Below are 24,719 nucleotides of genomic sequence, written 5' to 3'. Positions count from 1 at the left end.
AAATAAACACAATTCTTTTTCAGTCACTTTTTACCCTTCCTTCTAAAGGGTCTCAGCCATTGGGCTAATAATAGAGTAGTAGGCCGTTGCTATCTGCACAGGGCCTAACTTTTGGGTCCCTCTCTTAGGACATTGAGACATTGATTTAATATCACGCCATTGCAGTTTTCCTTTTCACATAGAGATACTAACTTGAGCCAAGGATACAGATTACTCTAACAGCAGGAAGTGGACTGTTTTTTCCATTTGTCTCTAAAATATCAAACCCAAGTCACGTGCCCAAGGCCGCTGCCATAGAGGATATGGTTCACCAGTTTGTGCCTCACCAAGTTGCTTCTTTCTGTCACCTCCTGCCTAGATATTCCCAGTCGCATCTGCTAGACTCCACACTGAAGTCCCTTCCTTCATCCCCATTTTTCCAGTGCCCCCAGCACTGTACCCCCTCAGAACCGCCTCCCCCTAACCTCCTGATGTGCAAAAACTTTTTCTTGTATCTCACTGATCTCTTTTAGGACCTCTCAAAGTCACTTTTGATTTGTAAAACCCTTGTCCATGCGTTCTAACGTTATTCTGAGGACAGTCTAGCTAGCAGGAAAAGTTTAGTGTAACCCTTAGGACTTTTCTCTAGGAATAAGTCCATTTAAACACTGACCTTCTACAGTGCTCTGCCTTCAGTCAGTCTCTGAATGAATCTAAAGGTAGGAATTTAAGGCAGGAAGAAACCTACCCATTTGGACTTAACCAGTGACCAGGATGAAGAAGACCAGGCAGACCTTAGTTAGTTCTTGTATCTCACCAAAAAGTCCCTGGGGCTCCCCGCTTGGGGGACTGGCCCTAGTTACCCAGACCAAGAAGTCAACTGGAAATGCACCCTTGGCCCTACAGGGCACTGACTTATCTGATTTATTGTTGACACAAGCAAGAAGAGTCTCAGTAACAGAATCTATTAGTGACCACTGGGTTCCTATGGAATTGAGGGTTCCCCCTCAACAGGCATTTCTTTATTCTTCACACTTCTGGGTGTTTTGCCCTCTGACTTGAGTACTTTAAGTGTCATAAAATGCATTGTATTTTCAGTAGTCTGCTAAGGAAATCCCTGTTGTTCCTGGGGGCTGATGTCAAATGAGGAGGTCAGGTCCAAGGTGGTGATAGTCACATTATTGCATTTCTTTGCCACCTGACTGATGGGTTAGCCTGGGGCAGTTGATAACTTCACACTTGGACTTAGCAAGAGAAGATGCTTTGGCAGGGTGTGATTTGAAGGAAAACAGACCCTGGTGGGGACAGTCAAGGTTGTGGAGCAGAGGGACGTCCATTTGTCCTAAGACAGCATAGCATAGAAGGTGAGGTTTTAATAGAAGTGGCATGTAAAGAGGTGTGTGTATTTTTCAAGCCAGTAGAGGTTGGTGTTGATTTATTATCAGAAAGTACTTCAAAGTTTTACTAACGATGATCACCATACCTTAAAACAGGTTGGGTCCATTTCTATTGCCAAGGGTTTTTGTTTGTTTGTTTGTTTAATGTTTATTTATTTTGAGAGAGAGCTCACACATGCCCAAGCAGGGGAGGGGCTGAGAGAGAATCCCAAGCAGGCTCTGCAGCGTCAGCACAAAGCCCGATGTGGGGCTCGATCCCACAAACCGTAAGATCATGACCCGAAATCGAGTCAGATGCTTCACCGACTGAGCTACCCGGTCGCCCCTCTACTGCCGAGTCTTGAACAACGTAGCTTCTCTAATACCCTTCACTAGCAAGTTCCTTCTAAAGCATGTAATGGAAAATGGTGTAATGTCTTATGACTCACTAGAATATAAACTAGAACAGCTTTTGGAGATACTCATGTCAAAATGTAGAGTGATTTCAGTTTTCCAAATTAGCGCTTTTTTTTTTTAAATCTGAGATGTTAGTCTCCTGAATGTCTAGACTTCCCCACTATGAAATGTTGCATGCTAATAAATGGTGGAAATGCCGGTCACCTCATGTCATTACATGAACTGTTTCCTGGTTGTTTGCAGGAACTGAGAGAAATACATAATAAGCAACAACTCCAGAAACAAAAGTCCATAGAGGCCGAACGTCTGAAACAGAAAGAACAAGAGCGAAAGATCATAGAATTAGAAAAACAAAAAGAAGAAGCCCAAAGGTAAGTCTTCTCGTGGATTGTGTGGCCGTCGGGAAGAAACGTTGAGTATTTATTATTCTTTGCGGGGCTTTTGCAAGTATTTACTGACTTTGAAAGAGCCTTCAGTCTTCAGTGTGTGTGTGTGTGTGTGTGTGTGTGTGTGCGCGCGCGCACACTCACAAGCACAAATACGTGTATATATAAATCTTTGCATATATAAGTACCCCCTGAAGTTTTTGGTGAGTTTCCAGAGCTCTCCCAAGCTACTACTATGTAGATAAATGGAATTATACAAGGAAATGAGGACACTTGGTATGCTCATTTGCATGCCAATGACCAAAATACGTTTCCAGTTCACAGCCTTTTTATAACAGTGGCTGTCCTGAGCGCTGGGTTTGAAATCAAAGCCCCTGAGTGGTCGCCACGCAGGCTTTCTCCAGCAGGACTGACCGCGTGCTACTCTTCTTTCTTCTTTTCTTCAACTGGAAATTAAACTTGAGTACAAAAGGAGAAAATTTGCTGCTGCTGAAGATACAGACACATTTTTTTGTTTGTTTTTGTTTGAATATTTGTGTTTGTGGTTTGTTATTATTACTTGTAACTTTCTATAGTAAGTTGTAGAAACATATTTGTTCACTTGCGGGGTGTCTGATTTTGTTACTGGATATTTGCATCTTAAATTTCAGTTAATTTTTGACTCTAAGAAACAAAAATGACCAAGTATTTCAATGACACAGTATACGTTGTAAAAATTGGTTATTGAAATTAGAATAAAAAGATGAAGAAACATACGTTAGGCAAGTCATTGACCTTAGTGAGCTGAGCTCAGTTTAACTACCCAGAGGGTGCACACTTTGTTGTGGGTGTCTATAGTTCAGTTAACCCTTGAACAACAAGGAGGTTAGGGGCGCAGACCCCTGCTCAGTTGGAAATCTGAGTATAACTTTTGACTCTGCCCAAAACTTAGCTACTAATAGCCTACTGTTGATTGGAAGGAAGCCTATAACTAACACATATTTTGTTGTGTTGTATATATTATATACTATGTTCTTACAATAAGGTAAGCCAGACAAATAAAATGTTAAAATCATAAGAAAGAGAAAATACATTTACAGCACTGTAGTGTGAAATATCCTCATTTAAGTGGACCCACATAGTTTACCAGTGGATAGGTGGGTAGGGTCTCTAACCAGTTTAGAGGATTGTTTTATGGTTTTCTTGGGGCTTGATTCAAGGATTCATTTCTTGGATGTGCTGATTAACTCTAACTCCATCCTTTTCTTATCTTCAGAGTTGATAAGACGCTTTGATTATTCACATTAAACTGCACTAAACTTTCATATTTCTGCAGAGGAGAAATCAATGCAAAATATAATACAAAAAGGGTAGATTTTCTGCTTACAATCATATAAATAAAACCAAAAATTAAGTTCAGAAGTTACATGATGTCTTATATTAGTAGAAAATATTAAGTACATTTTTATTGTGGTTTTGTTGTTATGAATGACAACAATTTTTTTGTGCTTTCTTAAAAGATGTTTTGAAAAATTTAAGTAAAATGTTAGAGATTTAAGCTAAGAATTTTACTGCACCAAATTTTCACATTCAAACAGCGTAGAAATAAATATAATATTTTTTAAATGGAGAATACAAGTTTTATTTGCTTATATTATGTTCTTTTGGCAGTGTCCTAATTCCGGGAGATGACCTTTGTGCTTTGGCCATGTCACAGGACAGTGGTTCAGTATGTGGAGCCTAGAACCAGGCTGCCTGGGATTGAGCCCCAGGCAGGTGTGGCCGTGTGGCTTCAGACAAGCCACTTATGTGTAAAATGGGGACAATAATAGGACCTCCCCACCTGGTGTGAAGACTAATGGAGTTAATGTAGGAGGAGGACTAGTTATTACTATCATCATATTGTTTAGTTTGGCACATGAGTTTCATTTAAAGTGTTTTCTGCAGGATGAGGTCTTCTTATATGTCAGGGCCTAGATTTAATTACACTTTTCGCATCAGCTGTTTTGACAAACAGAAGGTTAGTTGTCAAATTCAGGAAGATGCATAGAGACTATTCAGTAATGGGTGGCCGCTGCCTCGAGGGTTCCAACTAATCTGTTGCTTTCAGCTTCGGTTTTTGGGGGACCTACATGCGTGTTCATCTGGGTGTGCTCCCTCATCACGGATGTTTGTTCCTGTGCGTGTTAGGGGTTTTGGTGGTGAAATACCAGTCTTCTCATCGAGAAGTATCTTTGTTATTCTTCTAACTACTTCACAAACTACATCGGAAATCTTCTGTGTTTTTCTGAGTCGTGTGATTTCATTGCGCCCAGAATCAGAGCCCTGAGAGCCTTTGTTTCATGGACTCAGACTGCCCCATCTGAGGAACAGTATCCCCTCCGTGTTTAGCATTCCATTGACTAGACGGAGCTTTTTTGTGAAGAGACCACAGCAGTGGTAAACTGGAATTGTAATCAAGCTTTTTGTTGACAGACGAGCTCAGGAGAGGGACAAGCTGTGGCCTGAGCACACGCAGCCGGACAATGAGCAGCAGCGGCCAAGGAAGATTCACGATGAAGAGAAACTCCGAAGGGAGGAGAGTGTCAAGAAGAAGGACGGTGAGGAGAAGGGCAAACCGGACACACAGGACAAGATGAGTCGGCTTTTCCATCAGCATCAAGAACCCGCCAAGCCAGCTGTCCAGGCACCCTGGTCCACCACAGGTATTAGGGGCCAAAAGTCATTCTGGCAAATGAGTTTTCTCTCCCAGATCTTCCTGAGAAATTTCCATGTCTAACAGGCCCTGTCCTGGCTCCTTCCATAGAGGTGAGAATGCCAGTGTCCTTTTCTCGGACCGTGCAGGTGTTCATTCTCTAGGATCACGAGATGCCTGTTTAATCTTCCACCACCGTGCCAACCTTTGGTCCCTATTACACTGGCGTCCAGAGTCTTTTGTAGACAAAAGTGGCATGAGTTTTCCTTTCCAAGCCCCATGCATAAACCTGTGTTCCAAATTTGGAAAGAACCTGTTGCTTCTCCACTTGGCTATTTTCTCTAGGAATTTCTGAGCTGTCTCAGCCCCAGGAAATGACACCTTTTCCCCCTTGCCTACAGGGATCTGTCTTCAGTCTGCACTGCATAAAGCCGTGTCTTTTACCTTTTGAAAACTGTGACTTTTGTTTTGCCCTTTGATCATAAGTTGCCTCTTTAAATTCTGATAAATGAAAGACTTTGAAATTGCTAGAAAACATGAACTCTTACATGAGATGCAACCTAGAATGTATTTTCGAGATTCTTGTGTGGCTGTATAATATTGTACAGCTTTGCAGAATAATACTCAGCTGAAGAAAGTGATTGCTTTTTCCTTTGCATGGTAAATTATATTGATTTTGTTTGATTATCAGTGTGCTTTTTATTGATATACAGAAAGAAAAGAAAGCAGCACACTGTTCCATAGGGTTTGCTTCCTGTTTACAGTGGGCAGAAATGGGAGTGGGGTTCAGAACTGGGTCTCACACCCTCCCTGCCTGCAGTTTAGGAGAAATGATGGCAAGCTTATTTATGTTTTAATGCTTTCTTTGATATGAAAATAATTTCACCAGTACTCGATCTTAGGCAATTAGTTTTAAGTTCCTTATCTTGCCTCCTAGTATAAAATGAGGATTGAGGCCCCTGGGTGGCTCAATCAGTTAAGCGTCCAACTTCAGCTCAGGTCATGATCTGGCAGTTCATGAGTTCCAGCCCCATGTTGGGCTCGGAGCCTGGAGCCTGCTTTGGATTCTGTGTCTCCCTCTCTCTCTGCCCCTCCTCCACTCACGGTCTGTCTCTCTCTCTCTCTCTCTCTCTCTCTCAAAATTAAATATTAAAAAAAAATTTTTTTTTAACGAGGATTTCTTTTTTTATATAACTTTTTAAAAAGTTTATTTATTTTGAGAAACAGAGCTTATAAGCGGGGAGGGGCAGAGAGTGAGGGAGAGAGAGAGGATCCCAAGCAGGCTCCGCACTGCCAGAACAGAACCCGATGTGGGGCTCGAACCCACTCACTATGAGATCATGACCTGAGCCAAAATCAAGAGTTGGATGCTTAACCAACTGAGCCACCCAGGCGCCCCTAAAATGAGGATTTCTATTTCCTTTGGTCAGTGAGATACACTGCACATCATCCAGCTGAAGACTGCATGAAGATAATACCTTCCCTTCACTGCTTTTCAGAGAAAATAGATGTGTGTCTAAATACTTGCAGCTCTAGGGTATAAAGTTCTGAGGGCTGTGGTTAGATATTGTTAAGTTTTAGCCAGAAGCCAAAATGTCTTCTGCTTGCATGCATTTTTGGAAACTTTTACTTGAAATCTAAATTATTTTCATACAAGTTCTGTCTTTTGGCTCACTTCCCCTCCCCTGGGAAATGTAGAGGAAGACTTACTTCACCAGGGATTATAAATAATAATTGTTCTTGGTGAAATCGGCACTTACATTTTATATGATTGCTTTAGGGACCTAAAACATCGACATTTCCGTGTCTCTTAGTATGGAGAGTTGTGCTGCTTTACTTTCTGCCAAAGGAGTTTTCTTCTTGGCTGTTTCAGTTCGGGGGTCACATTCTAGCTGCTGCATTGTACTCGGCACCCTGGGTGGAGAAGAGGGGGATTGATGCTTTACAGATGTGCACTGCTGGAGCCTGAGCCGGGAGGCTGTTCTACAGGGACCTAACACAGCCTCACTGCACTTGGCGTTGGGATGGCCTTTGTTCAGGGAGCGTCGGCCAGTGGACTCTGATGGGTTTGAGTTGCTGACATCAGATTTGGCTCTCCTTAGGCACTAAGTATGTGCTTCAGAAATTTCTTGAATAGATGGAACTTGTTCAGATGGTAAGGGCCACAGTAGAGCAGAGGTCATTCATTTGGCTTGTTGTCATGCATATGTGTTCCGTGTAATGTTTTATTTTTGTTCCCTTCTCCCCGCTGTTTTGGAAATAGAAAAAGGCCCACTTACAATTTCCGCACAGGAGAATGTAAAGGTGGTGTATTACCGAGCGCTCTATCCCTTTGAATCCAGAAGTCATGATGAGATCACGATCCAGCCCGGAGATATAGTAATGGTAAGAAAGACTCCCGTCAAAGTGTGATTTCTGTCAATGATTAGCACCTGTCCTCCTCCTGCACTTTATTTGACAGCGTGAAATTGTCACCGAGTATGAAATCCAGTAATCCAGCATCTGGACTTTTGAAGTATGGGCTCAGTCGTCCTTTCCTATCAGAATGAAAGATGGTATTTAGAAATGTATCCTAACATCACTTTAAAATAGAGGTGTTAGAGAAAATGGGTTGTTATCACAGCCTTGGCATGTTTTTAAATCTATAAAGGTCTGGTAATTTCAGAGTTTAGATTACCACTTACATATTATGAATAGTCCTTAAGACATAGTTTTCAGTGCAAAATGCTTTATCATCATTTTCGTAATTGCCAATGATAACTTCTATATTTTCGGATCAGTGCATCTTTTTTCCCCTTTGTGTGATCGTTGAATTGTGTGAAGAGCCATGAATTACATACAGTGAATCTGCCTTCTTATTCTGCAAATGAGCAGATAAAAGAGTTTGGAATTTTGCTTTGTCAAAGTTTATTTTCTTTAATTACAGTAATAGTTAAATATAATCTTATGAGTGTAACTCAAACTATAGTAACCAGTTTAAGAAGGAATGAAGCAATGTGGTTGACCGAAGTCACTTTCTAAAGAGAACAGTAGTTCCTGCACCTAGTTAATACCTTAAGAATAAGAGTCTTAGAAATGGTCATACTTTACATCACTTACTGTTGGGCATTTTTTGTTTGTTTAAAGATGGGAATGGTTCCGAATTTTAAAAGAACTATGAAAGTCAAAGATTGAGATAAGCATTCTTCTCATACTGGTATTACATGTCTTCGGACTAAAAATGTTGTAGAAGTCATTGCACCCTTATTTACGTGTTCCTCTTGCACGTATACATCAGATCTCTGGGTGGAGAAAATACGATCTTTAGTGAACCAAAATATGTAGAAAGAACAGTGTGTTTGGTATTCAGAGATATCAATCATTTCTCCCTTTTTTTCTGATAGTTTTTTTCCTTACCTGTCATGGGCTAGAAATAAGAGAATCAAGACCAAATATCCAGGTTCTTCAGAAGTCAGAATCTCCGTAACAATCACAAACCCTCTTCAAATATAGTCCAGCCTCCATTCAGCAAACTATTTGAATGCCTGGGTGCCAGCCTCACTCACTCTTTGCAGAAAGAGCCTCTCTTTCTCTTTGGCGGAGGCACCGCACACATACACATGAACGGTGATTCAAGGCCACCCCGTCACCACTGACTCTTTCCCGTGCTGTGTTTGCTAGGCCTGAAGCAGCTTTATTTGTGCAGCCTCGTCTTTGAACTATTGTGGCTTTTAAAGCATTTGAATTGTTAAAATACATAAAATATGACACCAGGAATCTAAAACTTGTGAGAGTACAAGGTGACATCAGATAGGGCCTCATAACAAAGCGTGTTTTTTTGTTTTTTTACACTGGAAAAAAAAAAGAGCCTGATGTTTTGAAACTGGATTTTGTTACAACACCAGGTACAGAAAAGTAGTGTTCTCTTGTCGAGATAAGGAAGCGTTACAAAATGTTACAATGAAGAAGTGTTACAGATGATCTATACTGAGAAAATATTGGTATTCTTTGGAAACATAGTCTTGTTACAATGATACTTTTCCTCAAATTGGCTAGTTAACCACCCTCTTGACTAGATGAATAGAGTTTAGATATACTGTAAAAATAAAACATTTCATTAAACATATTTTGCCTTGCTTTCAAACCTTTGCTTTCCTGGTGGAGGTTAAAGGGGAATGGGTAAGTCTATGTAACTGTCAGGAAGTCTACATCTCATTAAGTGTTTTCTTCTTTTAAGTCGCTTTGATTCTGTGTAAGTACACATACCTTTGGGTGTTATCGTGGAAGTAGAAACATGTTTTGAGTTTGTACAGTAGGTTGTGCTTAAAAAAGAAAACAGAAAAAAGAGGTATAAAAGTATGTGTACAAGATTTCTCTGTGCTAGATTCCATTTAAGGACTAACTTGAAGGCTGTGTATTTGGCAATTATAAGGTCAAGTCTCTGTCTCAGAGTACAGACAAAAATTAAGTTCCAGGTAGTTTAAGCTTAGAAGATAAAATTCTTAATTTTTTTAAAGGAGAATATTGGAATAATTTCCCGGCAAAGAAGTACCTTTTTGAGCTAAAACCAGAAGCCATGAATGATAAAAATGGACAGATTTGACAATGTAAAATAATTTATACTCGTATATTGCAAAATACATCCATAATAAAGACTCCAAAAAGTTAATATGAAAGAAACCCACAAATTATAAAAGTTGTCCAAGGATATGAGGAGATAGTAAAAAGAAGAAAAGCAAATGATTCTAAAAATATATAAAAAGAGGCTTTATCTCATTGGCAATCAGGAAATGCAGGTTAAAAAAAAAAACAGCATTTTTCATTTCTCAACTGAGCAAGTTTAAAAGTTTGGTAATATCCCGCTTTGTCAAAAGTGTAGGAAAGTCGTTGTAATATACACTGTCAGCACGATTGTATGAATTGGCTAAGCTATTTGAGAAGCAATTCGACAATGCCTATTCAAATTTCAAATTCTTATTCCCTTGACCCAGAAATTCTGTTATTCTCCCTCTGTTAGACTGGTTTTTGGCATTTGCACAAATATATGTGCATGTGGATCTTCACTGCAGCATTGTTGGTAAAAGCAAAAAAGGAACATCCCAGTATAGCAAGGGAGTAGTTTGAATAAATTATGATATAGCTAAACAGTATGATCAAGATGTTTTTAAAAAATCGTATAGATCTACATATACAGATAAGCTCACCAGTAAAAAAAAAAAAAAAAAAAAAAAGCAGAAACAATATGCACAGTGTAATTGCATTTTGGTTAAATAAAATATTGTGTGTGTGTGTGTGTGTGTGTGTGTGTGTGTGTGTGTGTGTGTACATGTGAATGTTTTTGTGTATGTAGTTCAAGTCCTGAAATACAGACATGAAACCATTAACATTGGTTACTGCTGGGCAGTAAAGAGGGGTTTTCATGTTTAATTTTTTGTACTTTTGTATTATTTTCATATTTACAAATGTATCAACATTTGTAATTTTTAAATGAAACACTGAAATTAATCCAACTTTGACAAGTATAACAGAGAATGTCCACCCAGTCCTGGAATGGTATTTGCTTTATCTATCTCAGACATCCCAAATATACAATGAAATGTGGAATGTGTACTGCTAGGCATAATTTACTGGCTTGCTGAAGGGACAGCAGCAGTGTCTTCATTTTATAGCACACAATGTAACATGACACCCCAAATGACATTCAACTAGATTATCTTCCTGAGGTTATTAACAAGTCAGTGCAAAAACTACAGAAATTGACATGGGATAGAAATAGATTTTTTATTCCCTACAGTTTGAGGTCAAGAAACATGGTCATGAAAATATGTAGTAGAACATTACTATCAATCTCTTAGTTGAATAATCAGGAGTTCACTTATTTTTGTGGGCGCAGTAATCATAAGATTCTCAGATTTCTCAAACTTCCTTAAAAAATAGCTGACTATACTGGTTAGATTATAAAAACCTAACATATCCTTTTTTTAGCATAGGCAGTCTTGGAGGGAGCTCTAAAAAGTGTTTTGTTCTTGAAAAAACTTGGTGTCCAGTTTTCCCCCCAAAAAAATTTTTCATGGTTAACAAAAATTAAAGTGCTGTCTTATATATCATCCTATAATAAATATTGTTCATAATATAAAGAAATACAAGAGGATGCCTGCCATTGATGTTTCAAATCTTTTTAGAAAGGTAGGAAGAAACACATGAAAAAGCCAATGCCTGATGAAGTTCTCAGGGAATTCTTAACTAACTCTGCTAGGAACTTAAGAGGAAAGGAATCAGAATGAACCGATATGCTCAGGGAAGAACTTCTTAATGGAAGCTTCTTAAATGAGTTTGACCTTGATAGCTAGGGCTTAGATACTGTGAACATTGATATGGCCTATCTCTGATCTGAAGGTCCCAGTATTTGGAGGATGACTAAATCACATTTGACATCCATAATGCATTGGAATAGCATACGAAATTAGAAGACCTTTCTTTGCTCGCTGCCATTTTGTTGAAGTTTGTCTTAAGAGCACAGGCTGATCATCTAACTCAGCAGGTCCAGGAGGTGTAGGACTGAGTACATCAGAATGGCTCAGGAGTTTTAAAAAAATAACCCATTCCAGGGCTCACCCCCAGAGACTCTGGAAACTTTATTCCAAATACAGGATTCAAAATCTTCTCCAAGTGGTTCGTTCTGTTAGGCAGTCACTAACAGGAACCACTGATCTAACCTAATGCCTTTTTCCTGTCAAGACTAATCCTAAATCATTTCTGGAAAATACCATCTTAGAAATAGCTTTTAAAAAAAAAAAAAAAAAAGGCACTCTTCAGTGGTTGTCAGCCCTCAACCAGTTCAGTTCATTCTGAAGATTGTTTATCTTCTTACACTCATTGTTTTTCTTTTTTTTTTCTCTTGATGGAGATTTTTTTTTTTTTTTTAATATAGTCAATACCTTTCCTTTCCTGCCTTCCTTCGATTTCTGAGGGTGGCTTGTTTAGTAACAATTGGTCATAGTATCCTTACTTTTTTGAGGAACCAGTACATTACGATTCCAGCAGTGGTCCACATGTGGCCCACTTCCTGTTTTGTAATAAAGTTTTATTGGAACACAGACTTATTCATTTGTGTATTGCCTACAGCTGCTTTTGTGCTGCAAGGGCAGGGTTGAATAGTTACAACAGAGGAAGAATTTCCTGGATTAGAGCTTTAGAAAGCTATTTTAATATTCTAACCCAAAAGTTTGGGGGGAAACGTTCTGTTTCCAGGCTGGCAAATGCATGAAACACGTGCTACCCCCCATACTCCTTACCACATCCCAGACAGCCACACTGGCTGGTCTGAGTCTGTACACAGTTTAAATCTCTTTGCCGTCCTTGTTCTGTGTCATTGTGAGGGGAGAGGGAATTTCTATTTCCCTTCTTTGTGACAAGGTAAGAGGTTTTATTTGGGCTACCAAATGAATTTAGCAGACATGAAGCATAGAAGCCTTGAGAGAAGAGATGTAATGGTATCGGGCTTCAGCCATGTGTCCTTGACCCTAACAGCTGCTATGAGCATTTGACTGTTGCATCCAAGCCCTACAGCATACAGTGTATGTTAACATTTTGTATGCTAGATCTGTGACATTCCAGATGGTTGTGAACTATCTGGGATTTGCGTTTCCCACTTTGATAAGGTTCTACTAGATTGACTCCAAATGCTTTGAGGTGTTGCAGTGGGGCTGGTTAAGTGAAATTGTATTAAGACCGACCCTGTTAAGATTTCAGAACCCCCTGACTTTTAGGCACCAATAAATGAATTTACTTTATATATGTTAAAGTCCACATTATAGCCAGCCATGTCACAAAGTTTGTGTGCCTAACTGTTCTCGTTCTATTCTAGTCTTATGTACTGTCTTTCCACAACTGGATTGGCATTTGGGCTAAAGTTTCCCAAATCCAGGAGGAACTATTTCTCCCTTTCCTATGAAACCTTTGTGCTTTTATCTAAGTGGTTAATTTAATGTTAAGAGTGAATTTTTATTATATCCTCTGAATCTGAAAATTAAGTCATTCATTAAAATTAATGGATTTGTATTAGAACAAATCAGGCTAATTGAGACTATCGTTTGGTCAAAGTTGACCAGTGAATTTCCTTGGTTAAAAGGGAACAGCTGATTTCACTATTACCCTGAATGATGGAGAAACTCTTGTTTGACCAGATAAGAGGCTGATGTGGCATCTTCCTCCCTTCTTAAGTATATGAAACTCCTTTCAGCAGTGAAGCGTACTTTCTGTAGTGTGCTTTCTGTTCTTATCAGGAGAAGGGGGCTGGGTGCGATCAGCTAACTAGGGTACAAGCTAGACCTGCCCACAGGGCAGGACATTTCGTTGGGGCTTCGGATCCAGTTCTAGATGTCAACACCAAAAGTCTTGTTAACCAGGTAAGACCCTGTGTCTCGAAGGAATGACAGTAAATTATAGGACATAATCGAGCAAAGCAGCTGACGTTTGAGGAGGTCCTACCTGGACAGACCAGTCGAAGTTTCCGACAGGCCATGGTCAAGGATTGAACTCCAGCCCCTAGAGGATTACTGCTGGCAAGAAAGCAAACCCTACAGGTCCCAGGCAGGTTCCTAGAGCAGAGAACGCCCCATACCGAGAACTGGAGAGTGTTACCTGAAGTGAGGGTAAGGACCAGGACAAAAGCCCAAATGAGAGAACTCCAGTACAGAGTCAGAGGTGGACAACAGGAAAGATGGCTTTTAAAAGTCTATCATTAAACACTTCTCATATGCCAGGCAGGGTTTTAACTATTTAACAATCCTCAGAGTCACCCTAGTAAGACGGGTACTATTATTATCCCCCTTTCAGACAAACAAGCTGAGGCACTAGGAGATGAAGGTTGCCCAGTCCCAGTTAATAAATCGTAGAACTAGTATTTAAATGGGGGCAGTCTAATTGCAGTGCCCTACTCCTGATCATGATGTCACCTTGCTGTCTTGAGGCTAAGTGACTGTGTCAGGCTCAGGTTAGTGTGTTAGGCTCACCTTTGGTCCTAGAATGAGTGGAGGGGGATGGGAGCTTGACTGTTGAACTTGCTGAGGAGTTGGGGAGCCCCTGGCACCATCTGGCCTAGAAACGGCTGTTTCCAGTGCAAAGCTGTGGCAATATTGAAATGTGTCATAATCACTAATAAATATAAATGAAGAAAGAAAGGCATTTCTAGTCATTTGAGTTTAGCATAAAATCCAAGTGGAAGAAAATGTCATCTTAAATCCTCATCTAGGGAAAGAGTGGGGCTGCCCAGAAAAAGGAACGTAAGGACAAAACAGTGTGGGGGAGTTGAATGAAAAGTGACTAATGTGTTCACATCTGAGGTAAGTGTTAGCAAGAATATCAGAACTGTAAAGCAAAAAATAAAACCTCTGAAGCAGTGTGGCTGTTTATCTCGGGGAACTCCTTTTTGGAGAATTCGCAGTTTTAAAAATTGCTTTTGCCCCTGACATTAAGGGTTCCCTGAGGTGGAGCAGAGTACAAGGATCATCCACCTACTTAATATTTTGTAAATCAGATGTATAGTTAAGTAGTAAGCCCGATCTGCTTTTTCCACCCCACCCCAAGCAGTTTTAAAATTCAAGTATGCTAACAAACATTACGCTTACTCTGCACTGAATACAGATAGTAGATGTTTGGTTCCATAATTTGGGACTTGATTTATTTTTATTTTTTATCTTTATTTTTTTTTTTACTGTATATTTGAATGAACTAGAAAACTGGTATTTTTGCCCATATTTGCAAAGTCATCGTTAACTCATTTCTGTGATCTCTAAAGAACAACATTAATGTCTGATGCAACGTTCAGTGTTTTACCTCCTCAGGCAGTAATATTAAGAAATAAAAATAAGAGGAGGTCTCTGATAGGCCTTTATTTGATATAGTAATGAAATTAGTTTCCTAATAGTGAATGTAATTTTCCTCCAAAGTCATTCTCATGTGGCTCATAAAATTGTGGGGGTAACTCATAAAGATTGGTAGAACCATTCTGGTGGTTTTGAATGATCTTTTTAAATCTGAATTAAAATGCAAACATTAAAAGCACTTGATGGAATAAATAGCCTCTGCGAGAGTTTTAAATAGCAGCTTTCTGTATTCTCATGTGCACTTTTAGGACATTAAAGTTAAATTTATATAAAGAAAACTATGGGACCTTATTAATAAAATTCACTGTTGCTGTGAATAACCACTTTCTGGATTTTCTCATCATGTGTCTACGGAGCTTTTAAATGGCTTAAGGTCAGCTTTGGTTCCCAAGGAAACTAAGACTGTGTTTGTATCGTTCTTATCTGTGTGCTGAATAAACACTGCTTAGTTATTAGAGATATTTAAAGGTTTTTTTTAAATTTATTATTATTATTTTTTTTAATTTGAGAGAGTGGGAGGAGGGGGGTGGAGAGAGAGAGAGAGAGAGAGAGAGAGAGAGAGAGAGAGAGAGAATGAATCCCAAGCAGGCTCCATACTCAGCACGGAGCCTGACTTGGGACCCGAACCCATGACCCTGGGGTCATGACCTGAGCCAAAATCAAGAGTCAGACACTCAACCGACTGAGCCACCCAGGCGCCCCATTCGAGATTTTTAGAATACTGATTACTGTTGATTACATCCTTTGCTTTCCATTTTAAATAATAAACCCTAGTTAAATTAGTTTTTAATAACTGCATGACTTCCTGAGTGATGAATGCTATCAGATCACTTTCCAATTCCAGGGAACTTTAAAAATTTAAACTATGAGCCTGAGGACTTTAGTCACTTTATCTTAACTACCATTGCTAGAAAAAGAAACAAAAAAGGTTTAAAAAAGCACAAAGAATGAGAACTTCAATTACAACACGTACTGTTTTTTTAGAGTTAATGTTTAGAGACCATTTTTCCAGACACTGAGACTAGCATAGGGTGAAGAAATGTCTGTGCAGCGTGCGACAGGGTCAGAGGCTTGGGGCTTTGTCCTGGTGGAGAGCGTGGTGTCTTTCCGGGGGTTGATTTAGCTCCACTTGTGTTAAACTTTGTGACTTTCCTGCAGGTGGATGAAAGCCAAACTGGAGAACCGGGCTGGCTTGGAGGAGAATTAAAAGGAAAGACAGGATGGTTCCCTGCAAACTATGCAGAGAAAATCCCAGAAAACGAGGTTCCTGCTCCAGTCAAACCTGGGCCCGACACGACATCTACCCCTGCACCCAAACTGGCCGTGCGTGAGACCCCCGCTCCTGTGGCTGTGACCGCTCCAGAGCCCTCCACGACCCCCAACAACTGGGCTGATTTCAGTTCCACGTATGTATAGACACACTGTTCCTGAGGAGTTTTGAACTCCTCACTTAGTAATCTTTTTAAAGTATTCTTAGAGCTTTGGGCTGTACCTCTGTGTAAAGGAGCAGGCTGATTTTCGTTACCTCTCTCCCTGACCACTCTACTGGCAAATTGTGGATTATGCTGTCTGAACTCAATTTAATTATTTCATTGCTCAGCAGTGGTATGCCCTGGGACAAAATAAAGCCTGTTATCTCGTTGCGTTCAGTAATTTGTATCTTTCATTCTTGTAGAAGAAATGGAGAAATACCATTTCCTAATAATCTGTTTGACATCCAGGGCAGTCAGCAAATAGAGTCATTTCCTGCATGTAAACAGCACTTTTTTGCTGGTCAGAAACAGAAATTGAATTCAGTCATGTGGTTCTGAATAAGATAGAAAGCTGTTTCCTTTAAAGCTTTCCTCTGTCATCAGTCTTGTGCACACGTACCTGTGAGCAAAGATATGTGTGCTCTTGGCCATTGTGAGTGCCACGCCCTTGGGCATCAGGAAATAGCATTAAAAACTGTAAGCAGAGGTTTGAAATGATAAAGGAAGCTGCTGTCCACACTTCTAGCTACAGGACCATGATCTACACATACAGTTGTCTAAAAATATTTTATGCAAGCATCCAAGTAAGAGTGATAAGTAATTTCACTCTTGTAATTTCTTTTTCAAGCCTAATCATCTTTCAGAAAAAACAAATGGAAGGTAAGGAGTCAAGTCCTGCTAGAGACAGATCAGATGGCTCACACAGAGCAGAGAAAGGAACATGGTGACCAACAGCAGAGGAAGTGGAAGGAAGGATGTAAGACAAAGCAAGTTTTTCCTGCTCCGATTTTCATGTAAAAGGTTGAAGGTGCTAAGGTCCTCCCTGTCTAGTTTCTGCTTAGAAGTAGCCTTCCTTTAGCATGGTTCCAAGTTGAAACTCTCCATTCCTCTCTTGATCTCGTTAAAAAGTTCGGACTTTTTGGGGCGCCTGGGTGGCTCAGTCGGTTAAGTGGCCGACTTCAGCTCAGGTCACGATCTCGCAGTCCGTGAGTTCGAGCCCCGCGTCGGGCTCTGGGCTGATGGCTCAGAGCCTGGAGCCTGCTTCCGATTCTGTGTCTCCCTCTCTCTCTGCCCCTCCCCCGTTCATGCTCTGTCTCCCTCTGTCTCAAAAATAAATAAAACGTTAAAAAAAATTAAAAAAAAAAAAAAAGTTCGGACTTTTTAAAACTGAAGCTTAGGCTAATGTAGAAGATAAATACCGTGTTTTCCAGGATTTTGTTCTGCTGTGATCGGTCATTGTGACAGTCTTCCTCAATAAACGTGTGCTGTGTGGTTCTCCGGCTGTCATGAGAGGGCATCTTATTTTCTAAACCCAGAATCAGGATGTGCAGTCCAACAAAGGAATTATTTTGATTTTCAAACGTGTTTATGTCTTACAAAGAGGTAAAAAGTAAATTACATGTGGATCTGCAGTCACACAGATGCACATAGTTAACATTAAAAAATTCACAAAATCAAAACTGCCCCTGAGACCCAGCACAACTGGTCACTGTCAGGATTCCACCTGCAGTTACCCTGGTGGCTCGACATAGGCCTGGTGCTTGCAGCGGGATGGACAGGACAGACAAACGGAGTTAAGCACCAGCTGCCAGACTGGCATGTGTTCGCATGTGGTGTGTAACTTCTTTTTTGCTGATTGCACTGTTGTTGCTACAAATGACCGTGATCGTTGTGTGAGGATGCTTCTCTGGTGCTTTAGAGTTGCAAAGAGACGCTATCCCGTATTTCATGTGACCCTCACCACTAACCAAAGTGGCAGAATGTTGTTCCCGTTTTATCAATGAGAAGTGAAGATTCAGAGAAACTATCATAATTTGCCTGAGGTTCATCGCTAGTGAAGCTCAGATTCAAACCCAAGTCTAAGGCTCTTTCCTCCCCATCATGTTCTTGAACCTTTTTTTTTTTTTAAGAATATTTATTTATTCAATTGTTTGTTTATTTTAGAGAGAGTGCGTGAGTGAGCGAGGTACAGAGAGTGAGACTGAAAGAATCCCACAAGGTGCAGAGAGAGAGAGAGAGAGAGAGAGAGAGAGAGAGAGTGAGTGAGAGTGCAGAGCCCAGATTGGGGCTCGAGCTCACCCAAAGCAGGACTCAAACTCACGAACTGTGAGATCATAACCCGAGTGGAAGTCAGATGCTTAACTGACTAAGCCACCCGGGCACCCCTATTTATTTTTTATGTGTTTGCTTATTTTTGAGAGAGGGCGAGAATGTAGGGGAGCAGGTAAGGGGCAGAGAGAGAGGGGGGCAGAGGATCTGAAGCAGCCTGTGTGCCGACGGCCGAGACAGCCCGATGCCAGGCTCGAACTCACACACTCTGAGATTGTCACCTGAGCCAAAGTCTGACACTTAGCCGACTCGGCCACCCAGGTGCCCCAGATGTTTCTGAACTTTAGAAAGCCCCATAAATGTACTGGGTCTGCGTCTGCATCTGCTGCAGGTGAAAAGCTGGCACCTCAGGAAGTACTTCTCACAGAGGCCTACTTTTCCTTCCAGGTGGCCCACCAGCACGAATGAGAAGCCAGAAACCGACAACTGGGATGCGTGGGCAGCCCAGCCCTCACTCACCGTCCCAAGTGCAGGCCAGCTACGGCAGAGGTCAGCCTTCACTCCAGCCACGGCCACGGGCTCGTCTCCATCCCCTGTGTTAGGCCAGGTGAGAGCAGTCAGTGGGTGTGCGTGTGTATACATGCTGTGTACAGCGGCAGCACACTTGGCAAGTGTTTATTGGCCGGGTTGTTTGTACGCACGTGGGGCAGTTGGCAGTGCAGGGTTCGGTTCACGTTTTCCCGACAGCATCGAGGGGCCTGAGAAGAGTTCAGAGGAGGGTGATCTCCTGCACAGGTTGACCAGGGAAGCTTCGCTGGGGAAGTGGCATTTGAGTGGCATCTTACAGTGGGTCGATTTTAGTAGGAAGTGGAGCAGGCCGGCCTAGCAGCCAGCAGATGCTGTGAGGAGATGCTTTAAAGTAGGAGAGGAGAGTGTTTGGGGAAAAGCACGGGCCAGTCAATTTGGGGAGACCACTGAGTATCAGAAAACACATTGACTGATTATAAGTCAATGGGAAGCTCTTAAATGCTCGGCTAAGAAAGTGTTTCTGAAAGGATAAAGTAGTTGTTCTGAATATTGCTACCCAATACAATAAAGCAGTATTTTACTTACTACGATAAAGCTAAAGCAATGAAATGTCTATAAATAATCAAACCAAACAGAGCAAATGCCCATCTGGCAGGCAGTCAGGGGTCAGGCACAGTATCTGATACGAGAACAGCAGGTTTGTGGGGAGGTTCCAGCCGAGGGCGTCGAGCTGTCAGCAGCCAAGGATGGAGACACGCCCCCGTTGGAGCCAAAGGAAAGGAACGCGGTCCAGATCGAGAAAAGGATTTGGCCTCAAAGACAAGCAAGGAGGGCACAGAGAGAGGTTTTTAGTTGGCGGGAGGAGTTGGGTTTTAGGCGTGTTAAGTTGAAGATGAAAGTGGGGCACCAGGTGGTCCCGTCTGACAGGCAGTTGGAACATAGGTCGGCTCCGAGGAAATGCGCGAGATCTTCAAAAAGGAGAGAACAGAGCAAGTAAATGGAAAATACGCGGAGCGTGTGTGTTCTCCGACCTGGGAGAGGAGCAGGAGCCCGCGGCTGGACACACTCCTTCCCTGTGCTTCTGTCCCGGCTCTGCTATTTGCAGAAAGGGGGGTGGTGAGGATCAGGGCAGAGAGCGTTCCGCGAGAGGAGTGTACTTGTGGCCTGGGAAGGAGGAGGGTAAACCAGTGGCACAGGGCTGGGGGAGTGGAGGGGGAGCAAGTAGGAGCTCTGTGGCAGGGGGGGAGGGCACCGAGGAGAGAGGGAAGCACTAGAGACGAGCGCCAGGAACGAAATGGTGTGGGATGGAAATGACATTCAAGCTGCAGAAAGAAGACGGGATCCTTCTTCTGGGAGAGGAAGGGGGAGGAGAGGCCAGAGAGAGAGAAAGGAGAGAAAGGAGGTCAGGTGGCAGCATCCTTGGGAGGGGACCCTGAGGGCCGGCAGAGCGCACACAGTTGGAAGTGAGCAAAGAGCAAAGGTTTGCTTGGCTGGATGGAACCTGAATCTGTAACTGGTCGTCTCTGCGCTTCGTCTCCACTTTCTGCAACGATGCTTACGTCACAGTTTGGGACCAGAAATAGCGATAGTTATAGAAGCTGCTACTATTGGAGTTATTACTGTCACAGCAACACGAGGGATGCATTTATTAAACTCTCTTAAGCCAAAGTGTCTCTGTTTTATAATGTGGAAACTGAGGCCTAGGGAGATTAAACAGTTGTCCCAAGTCACAAAATTGGTAAGTGACATGCTTGGGGTTCCAGCCGGACCGAGTCCATGCTGTGTTCGGCCCCAGGCTGGTTATTAGGACATTTCCACGTGGGAAAGTTGACAAGGCAGGGACAGGGAAGGCGTTTCAGGAGGAGAGTCTATGAAATTCCAGGGAGGGCCCATCCGGCCAAAATGGCTGACCCTGGGGTCTCTTCTTGGCCCAGAAATGAGTGGAGGCTGGAGGGATTCAGCAGCAAAGAGAGCCGCGGGCTGCCAGGCCGTTAGGGTGGGGGGCGGGGGGGTTCCTGCGAGCCCCAGAGAGGAGAATGGGAGGTGGAGAACATATGGGCTTTGAAGGAGTGCACAGTGGAGATGGAAAGGGGTAGGGATGTCATCAGTTTAAGATCATGAGGACCCAGGAAGACAAGGATATAGAAGTGGTAAACATGGACACCCGGGCTGTTCGACCTGGCATAAATACTCTGTACGTAATCCCAATGCAGTGTTGAGAGGAAAGTGTCCTCTAGAGGCAAGTACAGGTTGGTTCTGAATGAACTGTCTTTGGGCGTTGTCCTTATTTCTGTCCATTTTCATCGATGATTGAATGTTGACGTCTTTTTGTGTGTGTGTGTGTGTTATCTTACGATATCGTGATGGTTTTATGTTACAGTTTTTAAAAAGATAATAAATGCCTCACCCTGCCTTTCCAGCCTCACCTCCTCCTCCACCCCTCCATGAAACTAGGCCGCACGCACCCCGGAATGGTGCTCCACTTCCTGGACCCTTGGCCGTGTACCACCTCGAGGCCTCTGCCCGTGCTGTGCCCTCGGCCCAGAGCGCTCTTCCTCCGAAGCCCTAGCCCGCAAAATCCTTGTCGTCCTGCAGGGCCCGACTCCAGTGCTGCCTCCTCTGTGAAATGTTCCCTGATGCCCTCAGGCACAAGCCATTCCTCTTTTCTCTCTGTTCCCACAGCGAATAGCTGGAGCCTCTTTGTAGTCGATTTCATTCTGACAGGTGGTACACGTCCCTGTGTGTATCTCTCTCTCTTTCCCGTTAATTGTGACGTCTTTGCTAATAATATCATACTGACCTTTTAGTGTAGTGCTTTACGGTTAATAAAGTCTTTTACCCTAAATTATTTTGAGGAGGCAGAGGTGGCACTTTATTCATCTTTGTAACCCCACGTGGCCTTTGCGTGTAGATGTTTGTGATGGATTACCGTCGAGCTATGCCAGCCAAGCCGCTGCGTCTCTAAAAAGGAGCTAAAACAAGCACAGTCCAACGCAGGGCATCTTTTCCTGTGCCCACCCAGACGAAGATATCAGTTAATTATCCTTTGAGGCTCTGTAAGATTTCTGCTCCGATATTGATTAATCTTTCACCAAACATTGGAAATGGGGGAGGGGGGCCCTGGGCAACTTGGGGGGTTAAAATAGAACCAAATGTGAAAGGCACACAGCCAGGTGCCACAAAACAAATACGACCTCCTGGCTTGTTCAGCTAGGGGCCTCTGGATGGCCACACAATGGCTTGGGGGTAGGTTGGCAGGTTTCCGCCTCTCCTTTTGAAACTAAGTGATCACTAAGAGACGGTGAAGCATCCAGCCCCCATGCGGCACTGAAGCAGGGTCCTTTGTGGCTGTGTGTGTGCTGTGCCCATGTACACCTCCTGGAAAGGAGCGTCCGTGCCAGTGTTCGTGTGCCCTGAATTGCTAACAGATCGCAGAGTAATGAGAGGTCCTTTATGTATTTCCACACAAGGGTGAGAAGGTGGAGGGGCTACAAGCGCAAGCCCTGTATCCTTGGAGAGCCAAAAAAGACAACCACTTAAATTTTAACAAAAACGATGTCATCACCGTCCTGGAACAGCAAGACATGTGGTGGTTTGGAGAAGTTCAAGGTCAGAAGGGTTGGTTCCCCAAGTCTTACGTGAAACTCATTTCAGGGCCCATAAGGAAATCTACAAGGTATTTGTGTGTTTATCTGCTTCTATTAGATGAAAACAATGTTAGGCATGAAGTTACTGCTTGCATTAGTTAAGATTCACAGATAGGGCTGCGGGGTTATTTTGTCTTCTGGGTCTTTTAACTGCAAAAGTTAAGAGTACGCAGCCACAGAAGGCAGCCTCTTGACAGATAAATGTCAGTTTTTTCTTCCCTTGTGGAAGCCTGTATGTCTCGTTTTTCATTGACTTCTGTAAGAGGGACTTCTACGCCAAGACCTTGAACATTCTTGCGGATTTGTTGGCAGATAATGCCTCTCCTCATGCTTAGTACCCAGTCCTGGGCCAGGTGCACATGAGTACCCACAGGCCCAAAGCATTTGGGGAAACAGTGGAAAGAATGAACTATCTTTTTTTGTTAGGAACCTTATGGCATGGACCCTTTAACATAAAGAATGTTTAATTATTGTGTTTATGTAGGTGTTCAAAGCAAATAATGAGCTTTAAGAAGATTTTAAAAAATAGTAAAAATATTGGAGAAGCATCTATCATTCAAGCTTTGAAATAGACCAGTATACCCTGACTGTGCACCCAGCCTTGCAAGTGCTGAAACACAAGAATGTGAGCCTAGAATCATGCCTTGTGCACCTTGTGTATTTTAACTTAGCCCAAGAACAACGGTCTCAGCTGTAGATTGCTCAAAGTTTAAACGTTAAACAGCTTAAAAAGAAAAATAAAAAGGAAAATCAATGTCATTTGTGTGATTTTCTTTGAAGGTAAACATTAAACTCCTTTCTCCCCCAACCTCTTTCAGCATCGATTCCGGTTCTTCAGAAAGTCCCGCTAGTCTAAAGAGAGTAGCGTCTCCAGCAGCCAAGCCAGCCGTTTCGGGAGAAGGTGAGAACCTGAGTCCAATTATGTTCTTTAGAAGGGTCGAGGGGATCACATACTATAGACTGTAAATGTTTGAAAGAGACTGGATTTTACTTTAAAATAGATCGCATTAATTTATGTTCAATGTATTCAACTCCGAGGTAAAATGAAAGGTGAAGATCTTTACAAAAGCAAAGGACTTTCAAAATAGTATCAGATATATTAATCATAAAAACTGAATCTTCTAATTCTATTTGATTCTGAGCCCTTTGACTTTTGAAAGAGGCCCATCAGCACGACTAGGGATCAAGTTTTGTGAGCATCTCTGTCGCTGAATTGTGGTCATTGCTGCCCTTGATATAGTCTGTTCCTCCCTGACTCGTAGATAAATGTTTTGTTTTAAAACTGTAACTGCACAGTCAAGGAAAGCTGTCTGTCACAGCAACCTCAAAGCCATCTTCTACTACCTCAAATGAAAGCGAGAAGTTCAATTTTTCTGTTCCTTGTAAATATCCACACCAGATGATTTAGGCCTAAAAAATTCATCTTGAGGGCTTATTACACTATTAATTAGTTGCTTTATTTCCTGGTCTTTACCCCATGAAATAATTCTAAGGATTGGATATGCCGATATATGGGATGGATTTTAAAAGGAACAAAACCCACATGATCCAGGCTCTCGTGGTAAAAATCTTACGTCTTTTCTACATTCATTGTAGCCATTATCGTAGTCTTCATTGAAGAATGCTGCCCACGCTTCACACGCTTTCCACCACAAGTCTGAACAGTGTTGGTAGCTAGCAGATGTCTGCCCAGTTGCGTACTAATTTTTCATGGGTTCCTCGAATAAGTTATATGAAGATAGAGCGTTCTCTCTAGTTTGTTTGCCATCATGAGATTGTTGCATTCCTTAGAAAGCTTGCCTTGTGAAAAAGAGTTATTAAAACAATTTTTTCAGTGGAGGCAGCAAGGTAAGGTTTAGTGGTATTTCAGACTCACGGTAACACGATTACTTTTTCAAAGGGAATTTTCGAAGCAAAAATGTTTATAAGTTTCTAGGTATAGCGGTAAAACCTCATTACTACTGAATAAATCCAACATTTTGTTGCGTCCATTTGTCACCATCTCCACCAAAACAATCATTGGCATAGTTCTATCCATATACATTCTTATCAATCATCTTAATGAGTTTTTTATCCGCTGTGAGCAGAACAAGGCAAAAAAAGCTCTTTTTTAAACATAGCATGTACAGTCAGTATTGTATAAAGCAAATCATGATTCCACCCAAACTCAGTGTGTTATATCTAGTTAAGTCTCATCAGAAGGCCAAAGTTGATACCCTGGCTCTTCACCTAGTAGCCATGTAACTTTGGTCCTGCCTCCACTTCCTCATCTGTAAAGTGGGCGTAAGGACCGCCCCTTCAGGTAGGAAACCATTACAGGATAAG

At 42.0% G+C, this 24,719-nt stretch overlaps 1 protein-coding gene across 2 annotated transcripts in view; it reads left to right on the top strand.

The window, feature by feature from the left end:
* ITSN1 (intersectin 1) overlaps positions 1 to 24,719 on the top strand; it is a 219,303-nt gene that overhangs the window by 132,877 nt on the left and 61,707 nt on the right. For both annotated transcript variants that reach the window (XM_049629272.1, XM_049629271.1), the window contains exons 17-23: positions 2,016 to 2,143; positions 4,613 to 4,842; positions 7,096 to 7,217; positions 15,857 to 16,104; positions 18,667 to 18,826; positions 22,218 to 22,423; positions 23,213 to 23,295. In XM_049629272.1, coding sequence (XP_049485229.1) covers positions 2,016 to 2,143; positions 4,613 to 4,842; positions 7,096 to 7,217; positions 15,857 to 16,104; positions 18,667 to 18,826; positions 22,218 to 22,423; positions 23,213 to 23,295 — 1,177 coding nt within the window. The remainder of the gene's footprint in view (positions 1 to 2,015; positions 2,144 to 4,612; positions 4,843 to 7,095; positions 7,218 to 15,856; positions 16,105 to 18,666; positions 18,827 to 22,217; positions 22,424 to 23,212; positions 23,296 to 24,719) is intronic.

This window comes from Panthera uncia, chromosome C2, assembly GCF_023721935.1.
Source record: "Panthera uncia isolate 11264 chromosome C2, Puncia_PCG_1.0, whole genome shotgun sequence".
Classification (NCBI taxonomy): domain Eukaryota; kingdom Metazoa; phylum Chordata; class Mammalia; order Carnivora; family Felidae; genus Panthera; species Panthera uncia.
Note: the sequence above shows the minus strand (reverse complement) of the source record. Positions and strands in the feature narration are given on the sequence as shown.